The sequence below is a fragment of the Sprattus sprattus genome, assembly GCF_963457725.1.
Source record: "Sprattus sprattus genome assembly, chromosome: 18".
In the NCBI taxonomy this organism is placed as follows: Eukaryota; Metazoa; Chordata; class Actinopteri; order Clupeiformes; family Clupeidae; genus Sprattus; species Sprattus sprattus.
In genome coordinates this window covers 16,661,395-16,684,155 of record NC_137916.1, presented here as the reverse complement: position 1 = coordinate 16,684,155, position 22,761 = coordinate 16,661,395, and the positions used below count along the sequence as shown (strand labels likewise).

Genomic DNA, 22,761 nt, shown 5'->3' with positions numbered 1-22,761 from the left:
CAACTCAGCATAGGTAGACTCTACCTCCATGGCCTCTGCAAACTGAAAGGAGAAGGGGGGAAATTAGTCAGTGGTCCTCATGAAGCAAAGTTCTCTTAAAAATTGTCTTATGTTTTCTGTTATTTTTCTGATAAGAGAAAAAATGAGACTGTCAGCCAGGTGCGCTAAATGTTCTTAACCATCCAACCTGCTTTTATTAAATGCTTAATTTATTGTCCTGATAAAAAATAGGAATGGAATTGTCTGTCAGGGACATAGCTAGAAAGGTTATATAGAAACCACAAAAGCTACTATCTGAGCTGCAAGGACTTTATAAAAGGTGAAGAGCCGAGTAAATCACAAGCTCTAAAAGAGACACACAGAGCCTCCTCATCCCATAGCCATATCTCCAATTCTGAACTTGCTGAATTCATTAATAAGATGAATAAGTTCATCAATAACAGGTAAACAATTTAGATTATTAAACTGGTTCACCTAGTAAACTGCTCCAGAAGGAGTTATAGGTGGCGTTGCCAGTTACTGCTCCAAGTTTTGCCGGATTCCTTCTGACGGTTTTCACAGTGAAACCATCCACACCCGTCACTTCCACTTCCACCACATGATAATCTTTCAGTCTATGAGGGAGAGAGAGATATGGACATAACATATCTGTGGTGTATCCATGTACAGCACAGAGGTGTTGTCAGAGTAGAAAGACTTTGCCAGTCACAAATCGCATCACAAACAGAGGACATGACCCTCTGTGCCTCCTTATTCTTGGCTTTGTTTGTTTTTTTATTGGTTGTCATTTATTATGACAGAAAAAGGATATGATGAAAACTTTTCAGTAGGTGTAGGCTTAGGCTTCCTGTTTAATGTTGTAAGAGATGTCCAGATAGTGTTGGTGGCAAAGAGATTTTGACAGAATTGCAACACAACTCACTCTGTGTCTGACACAAGCTCGCCTCTGACTCCTGAGAAGCCCAGCGTTGACCCAGCAATAGCTGCCGCTGCCATGGTGTTGACATTGTTCGGGGCGAGTGGACAGATCTCTGCAACAGGACCACTGACAATGACCCGCCTACCCTCCCCCTCTGACCAATCGCTTAGAAGGTCTTGTGACAGACGGAAACAGGATGGATGCTTAGACATGCGGACAGTTAAGGCCTATGGAGAGACAAACCAAGAGGGATGAAGTGATCATAAAACAGAGAACAGAGTACAGTAATAAGAAGTAGAAGCATAACAGCAAGAATTGTTTCAAAAATAGATCTTGACATCCTCTCTTACGGTCAAAGTTCCACAGTCATTTAGCTTCTGTATGTCAGGTCCACCCCATAATGCTCCACTTGGCACATAAAGTGTTTTCCCATGAAGCTTAGCAACACTGCGCAGCTGCTGGTCAAGGTCAGGGTCTGAGAGGGCTGAAGGGCTTCCCACCTGCAAAAAGAGGAAAGATACTAGAGAATGTTGATCATATAATACATCATAATAAAAACACAGAAAAGCCAACGACTGGTCTAAGTGTGACATCAGTTGAAGGATGTGTAGATTACCAGGAAATGAGATTGTGACAGGAACTGGGGCCCAAATTCTTTAACAATCCGAGGATGACATACTTCCACAATTACATCAGCTCCTCTGTAACAACACAAGACACAAGAATGTAAGAATTATACATTTAAATGTCATAAACACTTACATTTAAAAAATGTGGGCTGATGATTTTAATGAAGCATAATGTGCATAATGGTCTCTATTCGTACTCTATTAACACATGATTCCCTCTATAACACACACACTCTTGCTCTATGTGTGTGCATTGTACCTTTTTGGAAACTCTAGTAGATTATGGAGAATGAGTTCTTCAGGTACAGAATCTTTGAGCTTGTCTGAATTTCTGTTCCACACAAACGCTAGTCTAAGTCCCGTCTTTGGTCCCTCCTTCTGGATCCTCTCCACAAGAAATTGTCCTGTTACAAACAACCAAGCAAATACCTCAGAAGTGTCTCAGCAATAATTTTAATCACAGGACATTTCATGAAGATCCCTGTATGTTAAATGGCTGGAAGGTTTGGATGAAATCTCCTTTACTAAAATACAGTGGATCAAGAAGGTAAAATGCATTGTATCTCTGTCAAAAGGGCATATTTTTGCATAGAACTTAGGCATTGTTTGTTGTATTGCAATAAAGTTTGCTTACTCCGTTATTGAAACTGAATAGATACTTTACATACATTGAAAGAGGGAAGACACCAGGGGTGTGTCTGAGGTAACTGGTTCTGGGCTGGAGAAGTGCAGATGGAAGGTGTGGTGCGAGCGGTAACTATCCATTGACAATAGTCATTTAAAAGCCTATATCTGGACTAGTTATCGTGTGGGGTTACAGACAAAGGAATTGAAAGTCTAGGAAGACTACAGAGGATGATATGAAATGAAAGGACCAATATTCTTCAGTAGTTTTATGAAATAGTGTACACACACAGAGACAGATCCTCTCCAGGCCACTCCCTTTTATCATCAGATGTTTTCATTTCACTGAAGCAAAAGACACAGGCATTAGCACTCCTTCTGTAGGGAGTAATGAGGCTTACCTAAATGTCCAAATCCTACGATGCCAATCTGCATTGTTGCAGGTGTCTGAGCCAGGGTTGGATCTAGGGGGGGAAAAAATACTTTGGGGATCAAGATCAACGGGTGATAGGAAGCCTATGACAGCACAACTGCTCTGTGGCAGCCATATTGAAATGCGGCCTCTAGAAAAACATTGTCCAGTCCGCAATTAACGTTATTAACGTAAAAGTTAATATTTCCCCCACTGTGAACTTTTGATGTAGAGTTAGCATCAATGTTTAGGGCTTTATTTGTGGATGGCTGTAATGTCAACTTGTTTACTTTGTCACTTCACCTCAATGGCAAATCTGAATGATGTCCTCTCTTCATCAAAATATCAGTGGGTAGGATTTCCCATCTTTTTAAATTATTGATATATTCTCAACTCTAGTGAAATAAAGTTATTTTTGTGTTGCCAAAAGCACAATATAAATGCCACTTGAGAAAAAGGGATTTTATTGTGTTTTGGTAGTCAACAAGCCCCAAAATGGGTCATGCTTGTTCCAATTAACATCAATTATAAAACAGGTCTGTTTAATTAGCTTTAGCCTAGTTTCTTTCATCATGGGACTAGAGGTCATTTTTGATTGAGTTACTTTGGTAATCCTCTTTCCAGTAACATTCACACTACAGTTATTTACAAAGTTAAACAGTTTACTGCAGTACCCAAACGTGATAACCTATCCCTATAATCTAATCTTTAAACTCTAACCATGACCCCAACCCTTCCATCTGATATAGTTCCTGTGCTAAAACATAAATGGGATTCTACCTGGTCAAAGACCAGAAAATCCACTGACTATTTCTGCTCCCCTTACCTTCTATATTCCAACCACTCTCTATCTCTGCCCTCATAGTTCTCCTGTTATCCAGTCTTTGGGTTTCCACTGCCATTGCACAAACCCAGAGACTCTTTATTTCACAACCTTTACAGCGCAACTCACCTCAAAATTCCACACCTTGTCTCTCTCTCTCTCCCTGTATCTCCTCTCACTTATGTGTGGGTCCCTTCTCTCTGATCATGCTCCTTGGTGCAACCGACCCTGAGAGAGAGTTCTGGGATAGCAGGATCAAGGTTCACTAGGGAGTCAATTGTTAATAATTAGTTTGTGTCGGTTTTGTGAGAATGTATCTGAATTCCAACTGTTCTGCTCTTTAAAATCATAGGATGCAAATGGCTGAGAAGGCATGATCTGACACATTGTATCATTCCTATGTCTCATTCCTTCTCCCCATGTCCCTCTAACTCAAATGCGGAGGAACAACAGTGGGAGACCACAGACAAAAGTGAACATAAAGGGAAAGTGTAGCAAGAGAATTTAAGTAGAGTTCCACTATCTTGAAGTCAACTTTGCATAATAACTGTGAAAATGGACTTTCGTGTACACGAAATGACGTCAGGTCTTTTACTGCTTGAACTTCAGAGAACGTCTCTCTCTCTCTCTCTCTCTCTCTCTCTCTCTTTCAGTTTCTCTCTCCTATTATGCCATCATGTGGAGAGCGTCAGTAAAAGGCGTGGAAAAGCTTTTGATTTTTTAGTAAAAGCAACATGTTTCCTGTTTTTGAACATAGGGAGTGAATGACAGCAGTATGAACCTCTTATTGGCGGAGGCTGTGTCGATAAGATAATATGACGTCTAAATGATACCCGTCTAATGAACAAGCTATGCGCACTTTGCCAGTGACCAAGCAAACACAGCAATGATAAACATAAAACAAATCTTAAATGGCCTACTAAAAGTAATCAAGTTATCACAAGGCTAAGTAGCCTACATTGTTATTTTAGTTATGAAGCGTCATATACGCTATTTGATGAACCAGTAGACATCTAGATATTCGCCTGACCAAAGTTGCTAGTGTCATTAGAACAAAACCGTCTTCCGGTAGATTTCTCTTAGGGGAGCAACGCTTTTTTTTGGACCTGGCAAACCGAACCACAAGTCTGAGTAGCAACACTTAGAAACACTTTTAGAGCATTTAAAACAACATCACGCAAGATGTTTCTAACATTCCACAGAAGAGCATACATTAAGGGAACGGGTTTCATAATGCACTGGAACAAAGGTGATGGCATCTGATTGGGGTTATTAAAAACACTTAGACTAACGTTACATACAACTTTCATTTTCGTGTTTAAATTCTATTTTCATCAACTTCTGATTAAGCTGATTGAGAAGCCTTTGTCCATCTTAGTAAGATTCATTTTCAGTTTTCAAAATGTCAAGCATAAATGATTAAGGCTTGCACAAGCCCTGCAGTGCACATTATTAGGACATCACTTGTCAGAAATACCAGTCACTGCTGATACCATTAACAGGGTTAAAGGTCATTAGATAGAGAAAGAGAGAACAAGCGAGCGAGAGAGAGAGCGAGAGCAGGGATGAGAACTTTGACTATGACACGACAATTTGACAGATAACAAGCTGCTATGACTGGTCCCAAGTCCAAACACGCAGACAGTCAGAGAACTGGACAGCACTGACATTGCTGCTGCTGCTTTACAAGGTGAACACAGCGGCACACACTCCAGGCTTGGATTCTGAATACTGTGTGTGTGTCTGTGAGTGTGTGCAAGGGTGTTTGAAAGAGAGGGAGAGATGGATATTTTGGAGACACATGCCTACGATAGCAGACTGCGCAGAAATGCGGTGAGAATCTTGTCTCCTCCAGACACTTACAACAGCACACACAAACTCATTAGCTATCAGTTGACATTAATCCATGTGCTTTGAGTTAAATTCTCTGTGACTTTCTGAGATCACAGGTAAAGTTTCCTCCAGGTTGTAAAATATGTAAATGAAACAGAAAGTTTACAAGATGTACCTGGTTATACTCATCTGTGGAAAAAATGCATGACAAATGACATGTGAGGATATCTGTGTGTGTGCGTGTGTGTGCGTGTGTGTGCGTGTGTGTGTGTATGTGTGTAGATGGGTGTGGTGCGTTTATCCATTTGTCCATAGTTTACTACACGTCACCACAGATCAATTGTATGAGGTCAATGCCCACTGCCAATTATTTTATTGCTCCTCCGAACTTCACCTTCACCTTTCTCTCTTTCAGTCCTGTGCTCTGTTTCTTGGCCTCCTCCCTTTCTTCCTCTCCGCGGCAGCCTACTTCCAGCTGTGGCTGCCCGACCCTTCCCCCTCGGTGGTGTCAGCTGCAGCCAAGTCTGCGCCCGTGATCTATCTGGCCCTGGTAGTGTTGTACCACAACGGACTGGGGAGCCTGGTGGGGGTGGCCGGAGGGCTGCTCTTCTCTGCCGGCGGAGACATATGTCTTATATGGCCTGAGCTCTTTCTCCATGGTAACAAGACGCAACAAGTACAACAATCAGACAGGCCATTCTGATACTGTCAAATATTAGGCCAGTTTGGTGTAAAAATATATTGCTGCTGCTGCAACATATTCTATGGCTTTATCTCTAGATTCAAAAAAGTCATATATATCTTCCTAATGAATGTCATAAACTCACAAACTGATGCGTGAGTTTAGTATGCTCAATAAGAATCTGTTTCTCTCTATCTTGTTCAGGCATGGGTTCTTTTGCGGTGGCCCACCTGCTGTACTCCCTGTGCTTCCTCTCAGAGCGTTACACCTACCTCTCCTCCTCCTCCTCCTCCTCCTTCTTCTATGTCCTCTACCTCCTGCTGTTGCTGCTGGTGGGAGGTGTGTATGTTAACCTGCTGCCGTACCTCCAGATGGTGCCGGACGCCAGCATCATCACACCCGCTGTGGGGGTGTACGTGATCCTGATCGTCGTCATGGCAATCCTGGCCCTGCGTACACGCCGACCCCTCACCCTGATGGGAAGTCTGGTGTTCATGGTCTCAGACCTCTGCCTGGCGCTGCAGCACTTTGGTGTCATACCGCCACAAGAGTATGGCCAGCACGTCGTCATGGCGACCTACTACTTGGCCCAGCTGCTGATCGCCATTGGTGATGTGAGAGCAAAGGAGAACGACGAATTCAGGAAGTGGAAGAGTTCATGAGTGCTGACCCTGCCATACATGGTGTAAGAGAATGTATTCTCAATTGTATGTAGGTATGTATGTGTGTGTGCGTGAGAGAGAGAGAGAAAAAGTCATAGTGACAATATTAACACGAGCATGTACTGTAGTAAATGCATAAGGGCCTAGCTCAGATCAGATGGCTAAGAAACGAGACTGACAATAAATTCTGTTCTTTCCTTTAATAGTGTGACAAAAAAGGTCAGAATGAAAGCTGTGAACTGAAACACGGACAACTGTGTATGCCTTTTCAAAAATAAAACTGTACATCTTTTCATACAGATACAAATATTTATCTGATGTGTGTGTGTGTCTGTGTATGAGCATGTTGGAGCCTTGGTTAGTATGGGGACTGGAGTGTTCATGCATGTGTTTCACATGCATTAGTTCCTGGGTGTATCTACCAACCGAAAGTAAGATGACATAATTTTCACCAGTCATTTAAACCTTCTTGAAACAGTTTTTGACCCATTTCCTCTGGGCCCTTTAAGGCTTAACCAGCACAACTTTGAAGCAGCTCTATCATCCCTCTGGTGGTGTCGTTTAAGTGTTTCGCTCAAGTATGTCCAGATCTATATGGCATGTCTTATCCTCTTGAGAGATAACTGAAGTCCATAACACAAACAACATATGGAACATGGTCAGAGATGGTATGGCTTGAGTCCTGACTGACCAATGAGCTTTCATCGATCCATCCCATTATCGTCTGGGCTTTGCTTCTGGAAACAGATGGATCGCAACCGCTCACAAAACTCCAGCTCCTCCTGCAGAGTGAACACAGACAGACATCGATCAGACTTGATCACATATTCCAATAATTCCTTAGTGAACTAAACATACCAGATTTAATAAAAGGAACACTTCAAAGGAACCGTAGCCTCTAAACTGACTTCTGGATGGGTGAGAGAGAAAGGGGGTGGTCTAGAGGCAGTGGCATTAAGTGAATAAGGTGAATGAGAGTCAATGCTGAGATGATCTAAGTCAGTGGTTCCCAAACTTTTTACAGTCGCGTACCCCTTTCGACATTCAATCTCCATCTACGTAGAGCAGAGTTCAGCCAGAAATAATCACCACAGGTTAATGAGACGGGTGTCCTTGAGAGGATGCACATAGTTTTGCAATGTCTGGCTGAATTTGAGAAAATCTTAAATCGACTTCTACACAGTCTATGCTTGTATTTACTTTTCATGCTTGTCAGAGCTGAGAACCCTGTCTCACATAAATAGCTATGTGGTGGCAAAGGGCATCAAAGTCTTGACAGCGCGTTTGGACACTGTCATATCTGTTATATCCATAAATCTGAATTCAATTTTAAAGGATCCACTTGTTGCGATTTCAATGAGGCTCTCCTGTTCAGATGCCGGTAAGGAAGCAGGCACAGCAGAAAAGGGATAACGAATCCAACTGTCCGACTCGTAAATTGTGCAGCCAGCTCACTGAGATGCATTATAATGTCGCTTTTGACACTGTCTTTCAAACCGAGGTGATTTGCACACAAAACAAATCATGCAACGACGGAAAGACCTCTGTTTTGTTGTTGTTCATGCTGTTTTCCCAGAGCTTCGACTTCTTTATCATAGCCTCAATTTTATCTTGTATACATTGAATACGGTTGCGGAGACCTCCTGTAATCCTAGATTAAATTAATTCAGACGAGAAAAAATATCACCCAGATAAGCTAGTCGTGTAAGAAACTCGTCATTTTGCAAATAATGTGAAAGGTGAAAATTGTGGTCAGTAAAGAACATTTTAAGCTCATCTTTCAATTAAAAGAAACGAGTCAATACTTCGCCCCTTGACAAACAGCGCAAGTTGGTGTGCAGTAATCGCGTCGTATGGTCGCTGCCCATTTCACTGCATAATGCAGTAAATATGCAAGAGTTCAGGTGCCTGGCTTTAACAAAGTTCACCAATTTTACTGTAGTGTTTAAAACATCCTTTAAGCTGACAGGCATTCCCTTGGCAGCAAGAGCCTCTCGGTGTATGCTGCAGTGTACCCACCCGGGAGCAACTGCTTACAGGCGCGTTACCCCACTCTGTCTCCCCGTCCTTCCTGAAGGCCTATCTATTTTTCGCAGTGTAATTATTTTGCTAAATATGGGTATACATGAGTTTTTGGGCAATGTGACTTGGTTATTCAGACTCTTTAAGATTTTATGTCAGTTTGATTTTTTTATTTTTTATTTATTTATTTATTTTTTCACGCCAATCAAATTTTCTCCCCGCGTACCCCCTGAACCACTACGCGTACCCCAGTTTGGGAACCGATGATCTAAGTGATAAACAGTGCTGAGAAACAGACAGATGGAGGACTGATGCTAAATAGGATGAGGAGTGGTACCTGGCTCTCCTCTTTGCCCTGCAGCTCCTTGGCCCTCTGAGTTAGCAAGTCCTTCAGACCAAGAGAGGGCGCCCTGCAGTCCTCCACACCTTTGCTGTCCTCGGCCAGGCTGTGTGGAGACACAAAGTAAAAGATTAGAGTCGATACACAAACACACAACACAGCTTTGATGTCTGTTGTGCCAAAGGCCCCTGTACTGTTGGGCTTAAAAAAAACAAAACAGACACAAACGAAGATTAGTGAACCATGTAAGGGATGGATAATAATACTCTTCAGTATCAGAGACCACACTGAGTGGGCACAGACAATTATGCTCACACAAACAGAAGCACACATGGGTAGATTAAACTCTTACCAGCAGAGGGCTCCTAGCACATGCTCATGGAAAGAACTGTGAGGAGAGCGGATGACTGACACTAACTGCTGGACCATCCCCATAGAGAGCACTGTTTCTGAAAGACAACACAAACTCATCAGACTGACAGTAGACTGACAGGCATTATAAAACAATTGGGTTCTATCGCGTTACTTAGCTGTTTCTGATTGGACGAGAGACGTTCCATGAGTTGGATTATCCGTCAACATACCAACAGTTTGGGACTTTTCACAGCTAATAATATATCACTCCGCGATGAAATATTCGTGTTGATGATAACTGTTAATTCAAAGTTCTTAAAATTCCAAACCAAGACGTTGACAATGGAACTATTTTGTTGCAAAACAATGGCGAAATAAACAATTTTTAATCAATAACTTCGTGTTGAAATGTTAATTTGTTGACAGTAGAATTGTTTTATAAAAGCAATATAGCACTCGTGGGATAGCCGTGGGATAGCCTCGGTGGCTACGGCCGAACACCACCCATGGGATTATCCCTTACCTACCCCACTCCCACTCGTGCTATATTGCTTAACTATACAACCTACATACTGGTATATAACAACAGTGGGTTTTCTTTTTGTTTTGTTTTTTATACAAAACATGGCTTTTGTGCACTGAAATTAGCATCTTATCACTGAATATTTTTTTTTTTTTACATGTTTTAATATAAGCCACACTATTCCAAAGACAAAATGTTATTTGAAAATGTAACTACATTTCTGGGCTGTCCATTATAGTCAGTCCCCTGATCTTTAAATCCCATTTGTACCTCCCAATTCAACAATGTCTATTACTGTCAATGGTCATGCAGAGGAATCTCTCTTTCATACATTTATTTGCTTCCTAACAAACACACACATGTCTCTTACCTCTTTGTTCTGGGTGGGCTGAGAGTAGGTTCAGCAGAAGGAAGGCTGATTTTGTCCTGAGCTTCTCATTGTCTGACTGCATGCCCCTCATCAGCACAGAGAAGCCGTCATGTGACAGGAAGTCCTGGAGACCTGCTTCCAGTTCCCGCACCAAACCTGAGGAGACATGGAGAATCTACACATCACAGATATGTTTTCATGAAGCTACATATCATCAGGTTTAGAGAGGTTAAGACTTAAACACTTAACAGTGCCTGGCGTATTATACAATAAATACAACTTTCGTTGTTTTGTACATTTATTCTATTGGAACGATAGTAAACCCTACATGTATTAAATGCAACACACACATTCATGCAGGTAAATAAACAAACTTCAATAAAACAACTTACAGGAGACAGCGTAGAGGGCTTTGACTCTAACAGTGGGGTTTGGGTCGTGGTCTGTGAGCTGGAGCAGTGATTTTAGCGCCCCCAGGCTGAGGAGGTGGCACTGCACCTCGGGCATGTTCTGGGCACAGGTAGCGATGAGCTGAGCAGCATGCCATCGCACGCCACTCTGGGGGTGGCACAGTAAGGAGGATACACACAGATCCATGCCTCCCAGCTTCATTAGGTCTGTAAAAATGTGCATACACACACACACACACACACACATATCTATTCATACACATGAAGTTACCCAAGAAGTTAAAACTAATCGTCCCACACTGTTATCCTCAAACATGTGGCTTTGTTTTATCAGATCAGTGATCCACCCATAAACATCAATCATTTAACCACTGCAAACACACACTTAAAACCAAAATCTCCAAATCCATTAACATCGACAACTACACACTTGTGTCTGCCTGTCTTAAAGCACACATTTAAAGCATATAAACATCAGATCAACCATTACCAGGGGTGCAACTGCCCAATGTCAGGGGGGTATGCAGCAACAATTTTGGCGATAAATAAATAAGTGTGCCAGACATCATCATGTATGGGCTTTAAATAATAAAGGTTTATTTTAAAGTATATCAGCCACTGCATGCCTACCATAATGGTGCCCTATGGTGCATACAGTATACTGTACACACACACACAAATATATATATATATATATATTAGTAACAATGTTAACAAATAATAAACAGTTGCAAACATTAACAATAAAATGATAACCATTGCAAAAATAATGCCTTAAAACGCAAAAGTAAGTCTACAAATAAAGATCTTTTAAGGTGATGATGTGTAACAATGCTGCTACCAAAATATTCTAGAGTGCTCTTTAGTTGCTACTAAATAATAACACGCCGTGCCTTTTCCCTTGCCCATTTATCTTGTATTGCACCATGCCAACAGATAGCCTGTATGTTTGACAGCACAGCTAACATGAACAGCTAATGGTAACCATGGTATCCAGAGTTACGTTTCCAGTTGTTATTTTGCCTTAATAAAATTGAGATGTGTCATACATGGGATTGGTACAGTAGGGTTTAACCCAAATCTAAATGTAGCTATCATCAGCCTAATTGATGAGGCTTAAACTAGCCATTTGGCTGCTACATTTCTATGTTAGCAAACGCTAGCTAGCCTGATAGCTAGTCTGTTAACATTATTTGCAAGCCTCCAAGCACAAACGTAAAGACACCTTAAAACCTACCTGTTGCCTTTCACCATCCACTTATTTAATTGCTGTTGCATCCCCTGACATGTCTTCTCTTTTTCCCTCTTTCTTTTTCTGTTTTCAGCTCCTGACAGCTTTTTTGCTTTATCCATCTTCCATCCAACCAACTCACTACTCGTAGCCTAGTTCTTACTGCTTGTGTGTTGAGCGGTCACGGTGCTCACTCTCCCTCTTCTATGTCAAAATTCTATTATGGAATCTTAAGAGATGAGGCGCCTACTCTAGTCTGTTTAGTCCTCTAAAATGTTATATAACATTAAGGAAATGCAGAAATGATTTAGAAACGCACAACAGCAGCTACATATAGAAAATTCCCCAAACATTTTTTTTTTTTTTTTTACCATCGCTTTGGCGCTCCCCTATGCGCCGCATACAGCGCATACCCACTTTTTGCGCCACTGACCATTACAACATAAAAGTGTCGAACATTTTTGTTTACACAAACACACATACCTCGTGCATTATCCAGATTTTCACACAGTTCTGACAGCAGCTCCATAGCAGATTCTTTCTGTTCTCCGTCATCTTCCTCAACGTCCTCTCCATCTCTCTCTCTCTCCCGGTTCCCCACTGACCGAAGGACTTTCATACACTCTTTCATCTGCTCCACCTCATCCATCTGTCCTTTGCACACCTCTGAGAGAGCTTGTCTCAACCATATTTGTCTCTTGAAAGGATAAACAAAGGGTCGTTTTAAAAGTCCTAGTCTGAAAGACTTCTTCTCTATTTTCAACAGTTTGTTTTACTTCCACATACACTGCCTAAATTGCTTTTACATGAGGGCTCTAACATCTTCTTGAAGAAATCCAGTTAAGTAATTTTCCTGGATGTCACCTTGGGTCACTCACCTCCTCAGACATGGGCTCATTTGGTGCGGGACCCTCCGAGGCAGAGCCAGCCTCGACTGCCAATCGCAAAACACCCTGAAGGTTCTGAGGATGTCTGCGTCTGTCACCACCTTCAGCCATCACTTGTTTGGGTTGACAAGAGAGTTGAGACTTAGAGAGACTATATTTCTTGGCCCACGCCATTTAGTGTTAGGAAACGTATCTAGCCAGACAGTCAACATGCTGTAGTAAATTATATTTCCTCTCTGTAACGTTACACTAACGTATGACAACAATACCTCTCAACAACTCCAAAATAATTCCATAGATGACATGTATAGTTTGCACCTAGCTGAACAGAATAATGATTTGTAGCCTCATAGTCAAAATATGGTATGCCATTACTATGTTAGCTCAAGTTTACTAACGTTATCTAGACAACCACAACATTATGGAGTAAACGTATGCAGCAAATGACCATACCAGATCACGTTGCTTTGGTAGCTATGTTAGCTAACATTAGCCTGTGTGTAAACAATTGAAAATATATATCGTTCTTACCGAAACTTAGGTCGACGGGTTACTTCGTCTCTCTGGTGTATGTGTTAACTTCGAAAATTGCCTATGACAGCTGCTGCCCTATAATATTTAAATGCTGTCAGATCGTAATCTCTAGAATATTCCAGAGTTTACGGGATGGTGGGCCCAATGGTTGTCATGAACAGCATGTTTCGCCCACAGGGTCGCTCCACAATTTGCGTACTACTTTAACTACCGAAACATCTGAAGTAACGTGGCATACACAATCAGTGGCTCTGCATTTCAATTTCGCTCATGCCTCTGTTGAATGGGTAGCGCGGTCGTAAGACGGCATTTACGGTCAGGCCGGCGGAGGAGTTGTCTCAATCCAATGACGGAAGGTTAACTTCAACGCGCATGCGATGCCCTTGCTTGTCTAATAGTGTTCAAGATGGCTGCGCTCGTGGGGTTCCGTGCATGCCTGTCTGGTAAGTTGAATTAATTGATCCAGTACAGTCAGTTGATATTAAAACTGTACATGCATACGTGGATATTTACATCACATTACATCGTTTTTGTGCGTATCGCATTGACACTGAGTGCCCATAATGTTATGCTACGTAGACACTCAGAGCTTGAGCTAGATTTGTTTTAGCAGCTAACGCTAATATGTTTAGTAAGGTCACGTTCGCCAGGGACATCTAGTGATTATGTATCGGGGTGGGCGACCACCGAGAAATGTCTCAAGCAAGTGGGTATAGCCGTGAATATTTATACCTTTTTCTAGAGAAAGAATGCCATACAGTTGGGTTAAGAGAGGGGCTTATTGGTACCCATTTGAAAAGGTTGCTGTCATACTTTCTGCATCACATTTAAACGATTTACGTTAGCTATAAATATCTGTATCCAAGGATTCGGATCCATGCGTGGGGATCATTTTAAATCTGATGTCATGTTGTACTTTCAGTCAGAAATGTTGTCTTACGTTGATTGCAGCATCACTGCATCAAAGTTGGTTGTGTCACAGACAGTTTGTGATGCATCCATCTATATGCCAGTGGCTCCAGAAGTCACTGACAGGCCAAAAGTGAAGGAACTCTCAACAAATGCTGATAAAACTGCGGTGATTTTGAGTTAAATAAAATCAGTCAAAAACTAGAATGGCACTCAGTACAGCACATACCCCGTCAAGGCTCAACGGACTCCTCTCAGAAGCGAAACTGAATTCGAGCAGGCACTCGGAAACGCAACAAAATGTAGCCTAATCGGCTCATACTTGGCCCATGCTACACTTTTCCAACACGTTTCATGAAAATATGTCTAGTAGTTTTTACGTTATCTTTTTGATAGACCGTTTTTTTGCAGAAATATTGCGGTAATACAATTGTGGAACTCATTGATCGCAAGAATGCAAAATCGTAGGGTGACTGCTGTGGATTAATCAAGTGTCTGTGTTTTTGGTGGTTTGTTGAACATACGATTCATAGAACCCTTGTGTTGTGTTGTGAAGCAGTAGGAAACATAATGAACATGTCTAATATGAGGTATTTTTATATTGTCTGTCTAGCCCTCCAACACTCGTCCCCTGGTCTCCTGCACAGCTCCTACAAACTAGTGAGTGTGATATTACTCTTCGTTCCACAGGGGCTGCAAAGTACAGATTTAATTTAACATCATACATCTTGTCCATCCTACCATCCAGTAAATAATCCCTCTCCCACCCCTTCTCCCTCTGCCAGTGTGCAGTGCCTCTGTTACAGAGAGGATATGCTGCTGAGGCAAAGAGAGTTTTCTCCAGAGACAAACCCCATATGAACATTGGAACCATTGGACACGTAGACCATGGCAAGACCACACTGACTGCTGCCATCACCAAAGGTAAATCTCCTACTTAGTTCAGCTCGGGCTTATACAGTTTAGCTGCTGTACACCATCTCAAAGCATTTTGTGGACCTAGAATTTGTTGTATTAGTACAAGCATTACCTTACATATTTGTATCCATACCTATATCCTCAAATTAAATCATAATGAGTCTGTAGAATGTGATTGTATCTATTGCTGACACATTATTTGTTGTATGTAATACAGTTCCAATCAGCTCCTTGGTTAAGTGTGCCATTACTGTATATAATGATTGCTAAATGATTGCTTATGTGTCTTGTCTGGCAAGATGTTGGGCCTGCTCTTGGCCAAGTAGATCTGGGCTTAGTGTTGTTTGAATCATTTTGCGTGTTTAGATGCTGTGTGATGATACAGATATGCTATCATTAGTGTACTGTTATAGTAATATTGCTTTGGAAATGTGTCTGGCGGGAAATAGTGCTGGCCGAGGCAGGTGGAGCTCGCTACAAGAAATATGAGGACATTGATAACGCCCCCGAAGAGAAAGCAAGAGGAATCACCATCAATGCCTCACACGTGGAGTACACCACCGCCAACCGCCATTACGCCCACACAGACTGTCCCGGCCACGCCGATTACGTCAAAGTAGGGAATTAATTACACACTGATGCGCACAAACACAAACTTATGGCTCTAGCAGTGTCATCCTCAACAAGCCTCTAGAGTGAAGTAGATTACAGCAAGGAGACTGCCAGATGGAAACAGGCACACAGAGAAAAATAAGCGAACAAACACACCCCTTAAGAATTACTGTGAAGTTAAAAATATATAAATAAAATGATGCGGTGTCAACCATCGAAAATTTTGTACAATACCTGTTTGGCAATAACAGGTTAATGACTTTTTAGACAAAATGTTATTTTAATTGCAGAGGATTTTGCCAAAGTTCCCCAGTATTGCAACTTTTTATTTCCCTGTCTCAATCTCCAGAACATGATCACGGGCACGGCGCAGCTGGACGGCTGCATCCTGGTGGTGGCAGCAACAGACGGGCAGATGCCGCAGACGCGTGAACACTTGCTGCTGGCTCGGCAGATTGGCGTCGAGCATGTGGTGGTGTTCATTAACAAGGCCGACGCAGTGGACGACAAGGAAATGCTCGACCTCGTGGAGCTGGAGATCCGTGAGTTGCTGACTGAGTTTGGCTACGATGGAGAGAACACGCCCGTGGTCATCGGCTCTGCACTCTGCGCACTAGAGGTGAGGGAGGATGGAGGACAAAGAAGGAGAGTGAGTGAGTGAGTGACTGAGTGAGTGAGTGAGTGAGTGAGTGAGTGAGTGAGAAGGGATGAAGATGATGATGAAAGGGGAGGAATTGGGGAGATAGTTAAGCTGCTTTGTTAATTCAAACATGACTTGGACATCATGGCAGTGTTTGTTTATTGAGAACCTAAAGTGTGTGTGTGTGGGGGTGTGTGTGTGTGTGTATATAGAACAAACAGCCGGACCTGGGTGTGGATGCGGTGATGAAGCTGTTGGAGTTTGTAGACGAATATATACCACTGCCAAAGAGAGAGCTGGAAAAACCATTCCTGCTTCCCATCGATGGAGTCTACTCCATCCCAGGTGAGGGCATGCATGTGTTTATGGGTGGGACTTCAGCACCCTGTGGGTATTTGGGGTGGGATGCTTTTTTTCCATTCATGCTAGCATTAGTTCTGTAATTCAGTCAGTGAGTCTGTATTGCTTATCTAGATGATTTGTAGGGGTATTTTTGTAACCGTGTGTCTGTACCCATTCTTCAGGTCGTGGCACCGTGGTAACAGGCACACTAGAGAGGGGGGTCATTAGGAAGGGTGACAACTGTGAGTTTGTGGGACACAACAAATCTGTACAATCTGTGGTTACTGGTAAGTTCAGCATTATTCTTCACATTGACTGTCTGGCATGTAAATGGTTCTGAATTCGGTGGCCAGAAAAATATATAATTATATTTAGCTCTCTTGCCTCCTCCCTCCTACCCCGTCTTTATCTTCTCTGCCCACAGGCATAGAGATGTTCCATCAGCAACTGGACAGGGCCGAGGCAGGGGATAATCTAGGCGCCCTTGTCAGAGGGTTGAAGAGGGAGGACGTGAGGAGAGGGATGGTGATGAGCAAGCCTGCCTCCATCCAGCCACACCAGAAGATCCAAGCACAGGTCTGTGTGTGTGAGCGTGTGTGTGTGTGGGTGTATGGGTGTGTGGGAGAGAGCGGGCTGTGTGTGTGTGTGTGTGTGTGTGTGTGTGTGTGTGTGTGTGAGAGAGCAGGCTGAGTGTGTGTGTGTGTGTGTGTGAGAGCAGGCTGTGTGTGTGTGTGTGTGTGAGAGCAGGCTGAGTATGTGTCTCTGTGTGTGTGTGTGTGAGAGCAGGATGAGTGTGTGTGTGTGTGTGTGTGTGTGAGAGCAGGCTTAGTGTGTTTGTGTGTGTCTGTGTGTGAGAGCAGGCTGAGTGTGTGTTTGTGAGAGCGGGCAGTGTGTGTGTGTTTGAGAGAGCGGGCAGTGTGTGTGTGTGTGTGTGTGTGTGTGTGTGAGTGAGAGCAGGCTGAGTGTGTGTGTGAGAGAGTGTGGGGGCAGTGTGTGCGTTTGAGAGAGCGGGCAGTGTGTGTGTGTGTGTGTGTGTGTGTGTGTGTGTGTGTGAGCGGGCAGTGTGTGCGTGTGTGGGTGGGCGGGCGGGCGGGCAGTGTGTGTGTGTGTGTTTAAGAGTGTGTCTTTGTTTAAGATTGTGTCATTGTTGGGTACTGAAAAAGATGGATGCTAGCCCTGAGCCTTTACTAGTGCACCCATCATATGTGTAACTAGTGTCTTTTTGTTTTGGAAAGTCATGTTAAGGAAATGCTTCTATGTTTTTTGTTGACTAGGTGTACATTCTCAGTAAGGACGAGGGTGGAAGACACAAACCATTTGTTTCAAACTTCATGCCAGTGATGTTCTCTCTCACATGGGATATGACATGTCGAGTCACCCTACCTGGTGACAAGGTATGATGCATGTGCGTGTGTCACGACCATAAAGCCCAAGACAATGTCCCACTTGCTGATGCACTCACTCACCACCCCCGGTCCCATATGTGTGTTTTTAGGAGATGGTGATGCCCGGTGAGGACACCAGTCTGACTCTGACCCTGCGGCAGCCTATGGTGGTGGAGAGGGGCCAGAGGTTCACGCTACGAGACGGAAATAAAACCATCGGAACCGGCCTGGTGACTGATATCCTGACCTTTTCAAAGGAAGACATGCACAACTGGGGCTGAGAATGCACTGTGGGGGGGGGGGGGGGGGGAATAATGTAGAGTATGGGGCTGGGGTGGAGGGGGGGGGGGGGGGGGGGGGGGGGGCATAAATGGTGGTAATGATTGGACCTTGGATGGAGTTGGCTGATGTGGGAAGAGCTGAATCTCAAAGACAAACACTCAAAAACAAAAATATGTATTTGCAGCAGCTACTCTGTTCATATTGTAAAACCTGTCAAATGTTTTTCTTAGGGAAGGGGTATTGAATGCTGTGGTCAATGTGATAAAATGTATTCATATAATTTATTTTGTCTGATGTCTAATTTTTCAAACACCTGCACCTAGAACCTCTTTTTTAGATGCGTCCGGCATCTCTATAAGAGGGTATGTCCGTCCGTCTGTCGGTCGGTCGGTCTGTCTGAAACGCATTCTTTCAATTGTAATTCCCTCCTGTGTCCACAAGGTGGCAGAGTTGAGTTGACACATCTTGTTGTCCGCTCGGACTTGTTTTTTGTGTGTCTGCATGCGTGAGTGCTTGCGTGAGTGTTTTGGTGATGTGCGTCACATCAGTCTGAGTCAGACATACTGTCTAGCCTCTGGCACTGGCTTATGAAGACGCTTGATCTGCCAATTAGGAGTGAAAATTTGGTGTGAATGTTTGGCAGCTTGATGACCGCATGTGGTCAAATGACCTAGCTGTGTGCTCACGTGTTTGTGGTATCGCCTGTTCAGCTGTGTATGACCTGTATGAGTTTCATACCATATCTGTTAGGCTTGCATGCAGTCCAAATAAATTGCAAACTGATGAACTGGTAGACAGTTTTAGATTTGTTTGAAATTTGTTTAGTTTGCATCATATTGACAGAATGTCACACTGAAACAGAAATAACATTTTATTTCAGAACAATACAAAAAAAATAGCTCCATGTGACATTAATTTCAAAGCTGCACCGTGGTCATTTTATACAAACAATGTTATGAATACAAGAGGAACCTGACAACTTGCTAAGTATGCAACATGTTCAGCTGCACAGACTCATGGGCTGGGCTTCAACCAACTGAACCACTTCCTGTTAGTTCATAAACAAGTATCTGCTGGCGGTTGATTTCTAATGAAAACAGGAGCAGTTTGTTACAGTAACAATTAGTTTTACCTCAATTAAAAATGCAGTCCTCAAGATAAGAAGACCAACATAAAACAAATTTTTGAGACTAGTATTGTCAATTAAGGAAGTGAGGCATACATTAGGTCTACCTCCCATGTTTTTGCACATTTTGTTAAACAATAATGCACCTTTTGCCGTTGAACAAAAATGCATGCTTACAAACAGTATAAAACATGCAATCCAAAACTATCTCCATCTATGGATTCTGTCATTCTGTCCATTCTGAAGCTCAACTGGAATAGAGCTCCCCTCTATTCACAGCCATGAATCTGAAAAGTACAAAATACAAGTCAGTTTGGCTCTTCATAGGAGGTGTGCCATTACGGCATCTACCGCCATAAGCATGTAAGAACCCCCTGATATGCACAATATATATTGCAGCAGCCAATACTTCTGGACCAGTCATTTGGTATTTGGTCTGAGCCACTTTGTCATTTACACACCCAGAACTGAACACAAAATCCAGTGTTTTTTTTTAGCACAAACACAACAGCCAGCTGGAGGAGCATGAGGAGAAATTTGCTGATTTTTGGCAAACACTGTATTGGATTATAATTGAGGACCCCACTTTAAATTGGTTCCATGAAGAAAACATACTATTCAGTTCACTTCATTTAGAAGGAGACATAGGATAATACACTTTTAGATCAAATGTGTAGATGTGTTTCCATTAGTGCATCCTGAAACCTTGAGAGGGAATCTCAATTTGACAGCAATAATGATTTAAACATGCATTTCACATACATGGCCTATGTCATATATAGACCCACATTTAAACATTTGGTCTTTGATACTTACAGTATGGAGATCTCTGCAACACCCTTATTCCCCCTCCGGATCCTCCATAGGTGACATAAGGTTGTCTTCAATGCTCACATAGGAATCTTCTAGAATAATAAAACACAGACAATGTGGGGTGTGAGGATATTCACAACACTTAGAATGCAGACACATACTGGACATATCTTCCCTGTCTTCTCCTCTCTGCTTGTGACCCCTGAAAAGCTACAGACAAATGCACATTTATACTTACCAGTGTAGTAGTCCTTACTGTCCAGAGGACAGCTCATCAATCTGGAACAATGCCCCATATCTGTGCCAGGATTGATATCATTTGGCATTAAAAGATAAAAGCAGAATATATAGAGTGTATATTGGTATTGCTCTATCTATGTATCTACTGTATGTATCTATCTATATCTATATCTACATATATTTTGCAAAGATTCTTTGCCCCGTCTCAATTCAATTACATTCACAATGAAATACAAGACATAACATATGCACACCATGGAGCACTGTTATAGCTACTAAAAGACTGTTTTGTGTTTTCTTACTCACCGTCACTGTCTTGTTGATGAGCTGCAAAATTCTGCTCCATGTTCTCATATGAATCTTTAAAACAGTCAACCCCACATTTAAAAGAAAGTCAGGTATGGACTATGCAGCACTCAATGAGGTCCAGTAGAAATGAGAATGAAAGGCAAAGATCAGAAAGAGAGAAGGCAGAAGGGTACGTAAAAGAAGATCCTACAGGTAAGGAAGAGTATACTGTAAATCTCATGCCTAATGGCCACAACACATTATTTTTCTGTTAAAATCTCTTGTCAGTTAATCTCTCTCTCTCTCTCTCTCTCTCTCTCTCTCTCTCTCTCTCTCTCTCTCTCTCTCTCTCTCTCTCACACACACACACACAAACACACACACTTTAAAATGTACCAGTGTCAGTGAGCTCCTGTGGTAAATGTAACCCTCCTTGGCATTGTTGTTCCACTGCATCAGGATCGAAGTAAACTTCTATGTGAAAAAGATTGACATTGATATTGTGTGTGTCTGTTCATTAATGTTTTTGTGTGGATCTTTTGAAAAACACACACACACAAAAGAGAAGTCTGAGGAAGAGCCTTTTGGCTCCAAACCTTACTGGCAGACTATTTAACAGGAGTGTGTATTTGGTGTGGATCCAGCACGTTCCTCAAAAGGCGTTGAGGTGTGCGTGTGTGTGTGTGTGTGTGTGTGTGTGTGTGTGTGTGTTCATGAGGTAATTTGTGAGATGTGCATGCGCATTTCTATCATTATTTGTGCCTGTCTCTCCTCACCATCCTCCTCCTGACTCTTGTTAAGTCTTTTACGAGGATGAGCATAGAGGCCTTCCATGTTCTCATAAGATTCTCCTTCTGAGAAATATAACAAAGACGAGAAGGTGAGTGAGAGCAATGAGTGCATCTTCAAAAGAGTGTAAATCTGTAAGTGATTGCATTATTTATATACCTGTAAGAGTGTCTGGTAGATTGAGAGAATCAGAGGGGGTCTGAGCAAACTTCTCAGCTGCATCATCTCCACCAACAGGGGTGACATAGTCTGCAGGAGGGCAGAGACAGAGTGAGAATTCAGATGGAAGGCTGGTGGAAATAAATGCTTGTATCGCAGTAATATTGCTCAGCTGTTGATGTCAAACACAAACTGCACACATCCATACACGTACCACACACACTCATTCACAAACACACATGTGCACATGCAAACACACATCCCTACAGACACAAACAAGTGCACACAGACAAGTGCACACAGACAAGTGCACACGCACCCGCACACACACACACACACACACACACACACACACACACACACACACACACACACACACACACACACACACACACACACAGGGCTGCACTCAAATATTACCCACCATCGTCTTCACGTACATAGAAACACACTCCCTCTTGGTTGCTGTAAATAGCTGCCAACACATTTTCATATGACTGGGTGTCAGCTGTAAAAAAAAAAAAACACACACACACACACGCACACACACACACACACACACACACACACACACACACACACACATGTACATATGTTCAAGTGTGGACATTTCTATGAGGATGGCTTTAATAAAGGCACCTACAAAATAGATATTACACAAACTGAAGACAAAATGGAAGGATTTTACCTGTAGTCAAACATTTGGGTGCCATATCATCACTGTAAATGCATACAAACAATTCATAAAACACTCACACATACATTCACACAAATCAAAGTTTTTTCCAATCATTTAAACTCTTTTACCAATACCATGTACACATTCCCAAAACGCTTAACACATCGAGCAAACCAGTAGACCATGTGAACCAAACTGTGGATACTTGCCCCTATTAGACACCTTCTTCCAAAATTCATGAATACCTGTCCCAGTCAATGTTCCCTACCAGCAAAACGCTGTGCAACTACAGCATTTTTTGCCAAGGTTTAGATACTTAAGATC

At 42.5% G+C, this 22,761-nt stretch overlaps 4 protein-coding genes across 5 annotated transcripts; 2 read left to right on the top strand and 2 right to left on the bottom strand.

Moving 5' to 3' along the window:
• Window positions 1–4: 4 nt before the first annotated feature.
• aspdh (aspartate dehydrogenase domain containing) lies at window positions 5–2,607 on the bottom strand (the record flags this gene model as incomplete). Its single annotated transcript, XM_080856041.1, has 7 exons — window positions 5–42; window positions 475–614; window positions 923–1,146; window positions 1,270–1,419; window positions 1,536–1,620; window positions 1,808–1,952; window positions 2,574–2,607. The coding sequence occupies 7 exons, from the start codon at window positions 2,605–2,607 to the stop codon at window positions 5–7; spliced, it is 816 nt and encodes a 271-aa protein (XP_080712167.1).
• A 2,582-nt stretch (window positions 2,608–5,189) lies between these two features.
• tmem86b (transmembrane protein 86B) lies at window positions 5,190–6,584 on the top strand (the record flags this gene model as incomplete). Its single annotated transcript, XM_080856039.1, has 3 exons — window positions 5,190–5,240; window positions 5,656–5,899; window positions 6,127–6,584. The coding sequence occupies 3 exons, from the start codon at window positions 5,190–5,192 to the stop codon at window positions 6,582–6,584; spliced, it is 753 nt and encodes a 250-aa protein (XP_080712165.1).
• Window positions 6,585–6,803: 219 nt separating this feature from the next.
• hspbp1 (HSPA (heat shock 70kDa) binding protein, cytoplasmic cochaperone 1) lies at window positions 6,804–13,408 on the bottom strand. Of its 2 annotated transcripts, none has more exons than XM_080856036.1 (8): window positions 13,253–13,408; window positions 12,713–12,834; window positions 12,318–12,531; window positions 10,586–10,810; window positions 10,194–10,349; window positions 9,299–9,395; window positions 8,944–9,052; window positions 6,804–7,366 (listed from the first exon to the last, which is right to left on the bottom strand). In XM_080856036.1, the coding sequence occupies exons 2-8, from the start codon at window positions 12,830–12,832 to the stop codon at window positions 7,286–7,288; spliced, it is 1,002 nt and encodes a 333-aa protein (XP_080712162.1). In that variant the 5' UTR covers window positions 12,833–12,834; window positions 13,253–13,408; the 3' UTR covers window positions 6,804–7,285. The 2 variants fall into 2 exon arrangements, with proteins under 2 accessions (XP_080712162.1, XP_080712163.1); XM_080856037.1 differs by having other exon boundaries at window positions 9,299–9,389.
• A 245-nt stretch (window positions 13,409–13,653) lies between these two features.
• On the top strand, window positions 13,654–18,351 carry tufm (Tu translation elongation factor, mitochondrial). Its single transcript, XM_080856030.1, has 10 exons — window positions 13,654–13,698; window positions 14,778–14,824; window positions 14,950–15,088; window positions 15,532–15,698; window positions 16,044–16,313; window positions 16,547–16,679; window positions 16,859–16,963; window positions 17,101–17,252; window positions 17,951–18,070; window positions 18,172–18,351. Exons 1-10 carry the CDS (start codon window positions 13,662–13,664, stop codon window positions 18,340–18,342), a joined length of 1,341 nt encoding a protein of 446 aa, XP_080712156.1. The 5' UTR covers window positions 13,654–13,661; the 3' UTR covers window positions 18,343–18,351.
• Window positions 18,352–22,761: the final 4,410 nt, after the last annotated feature.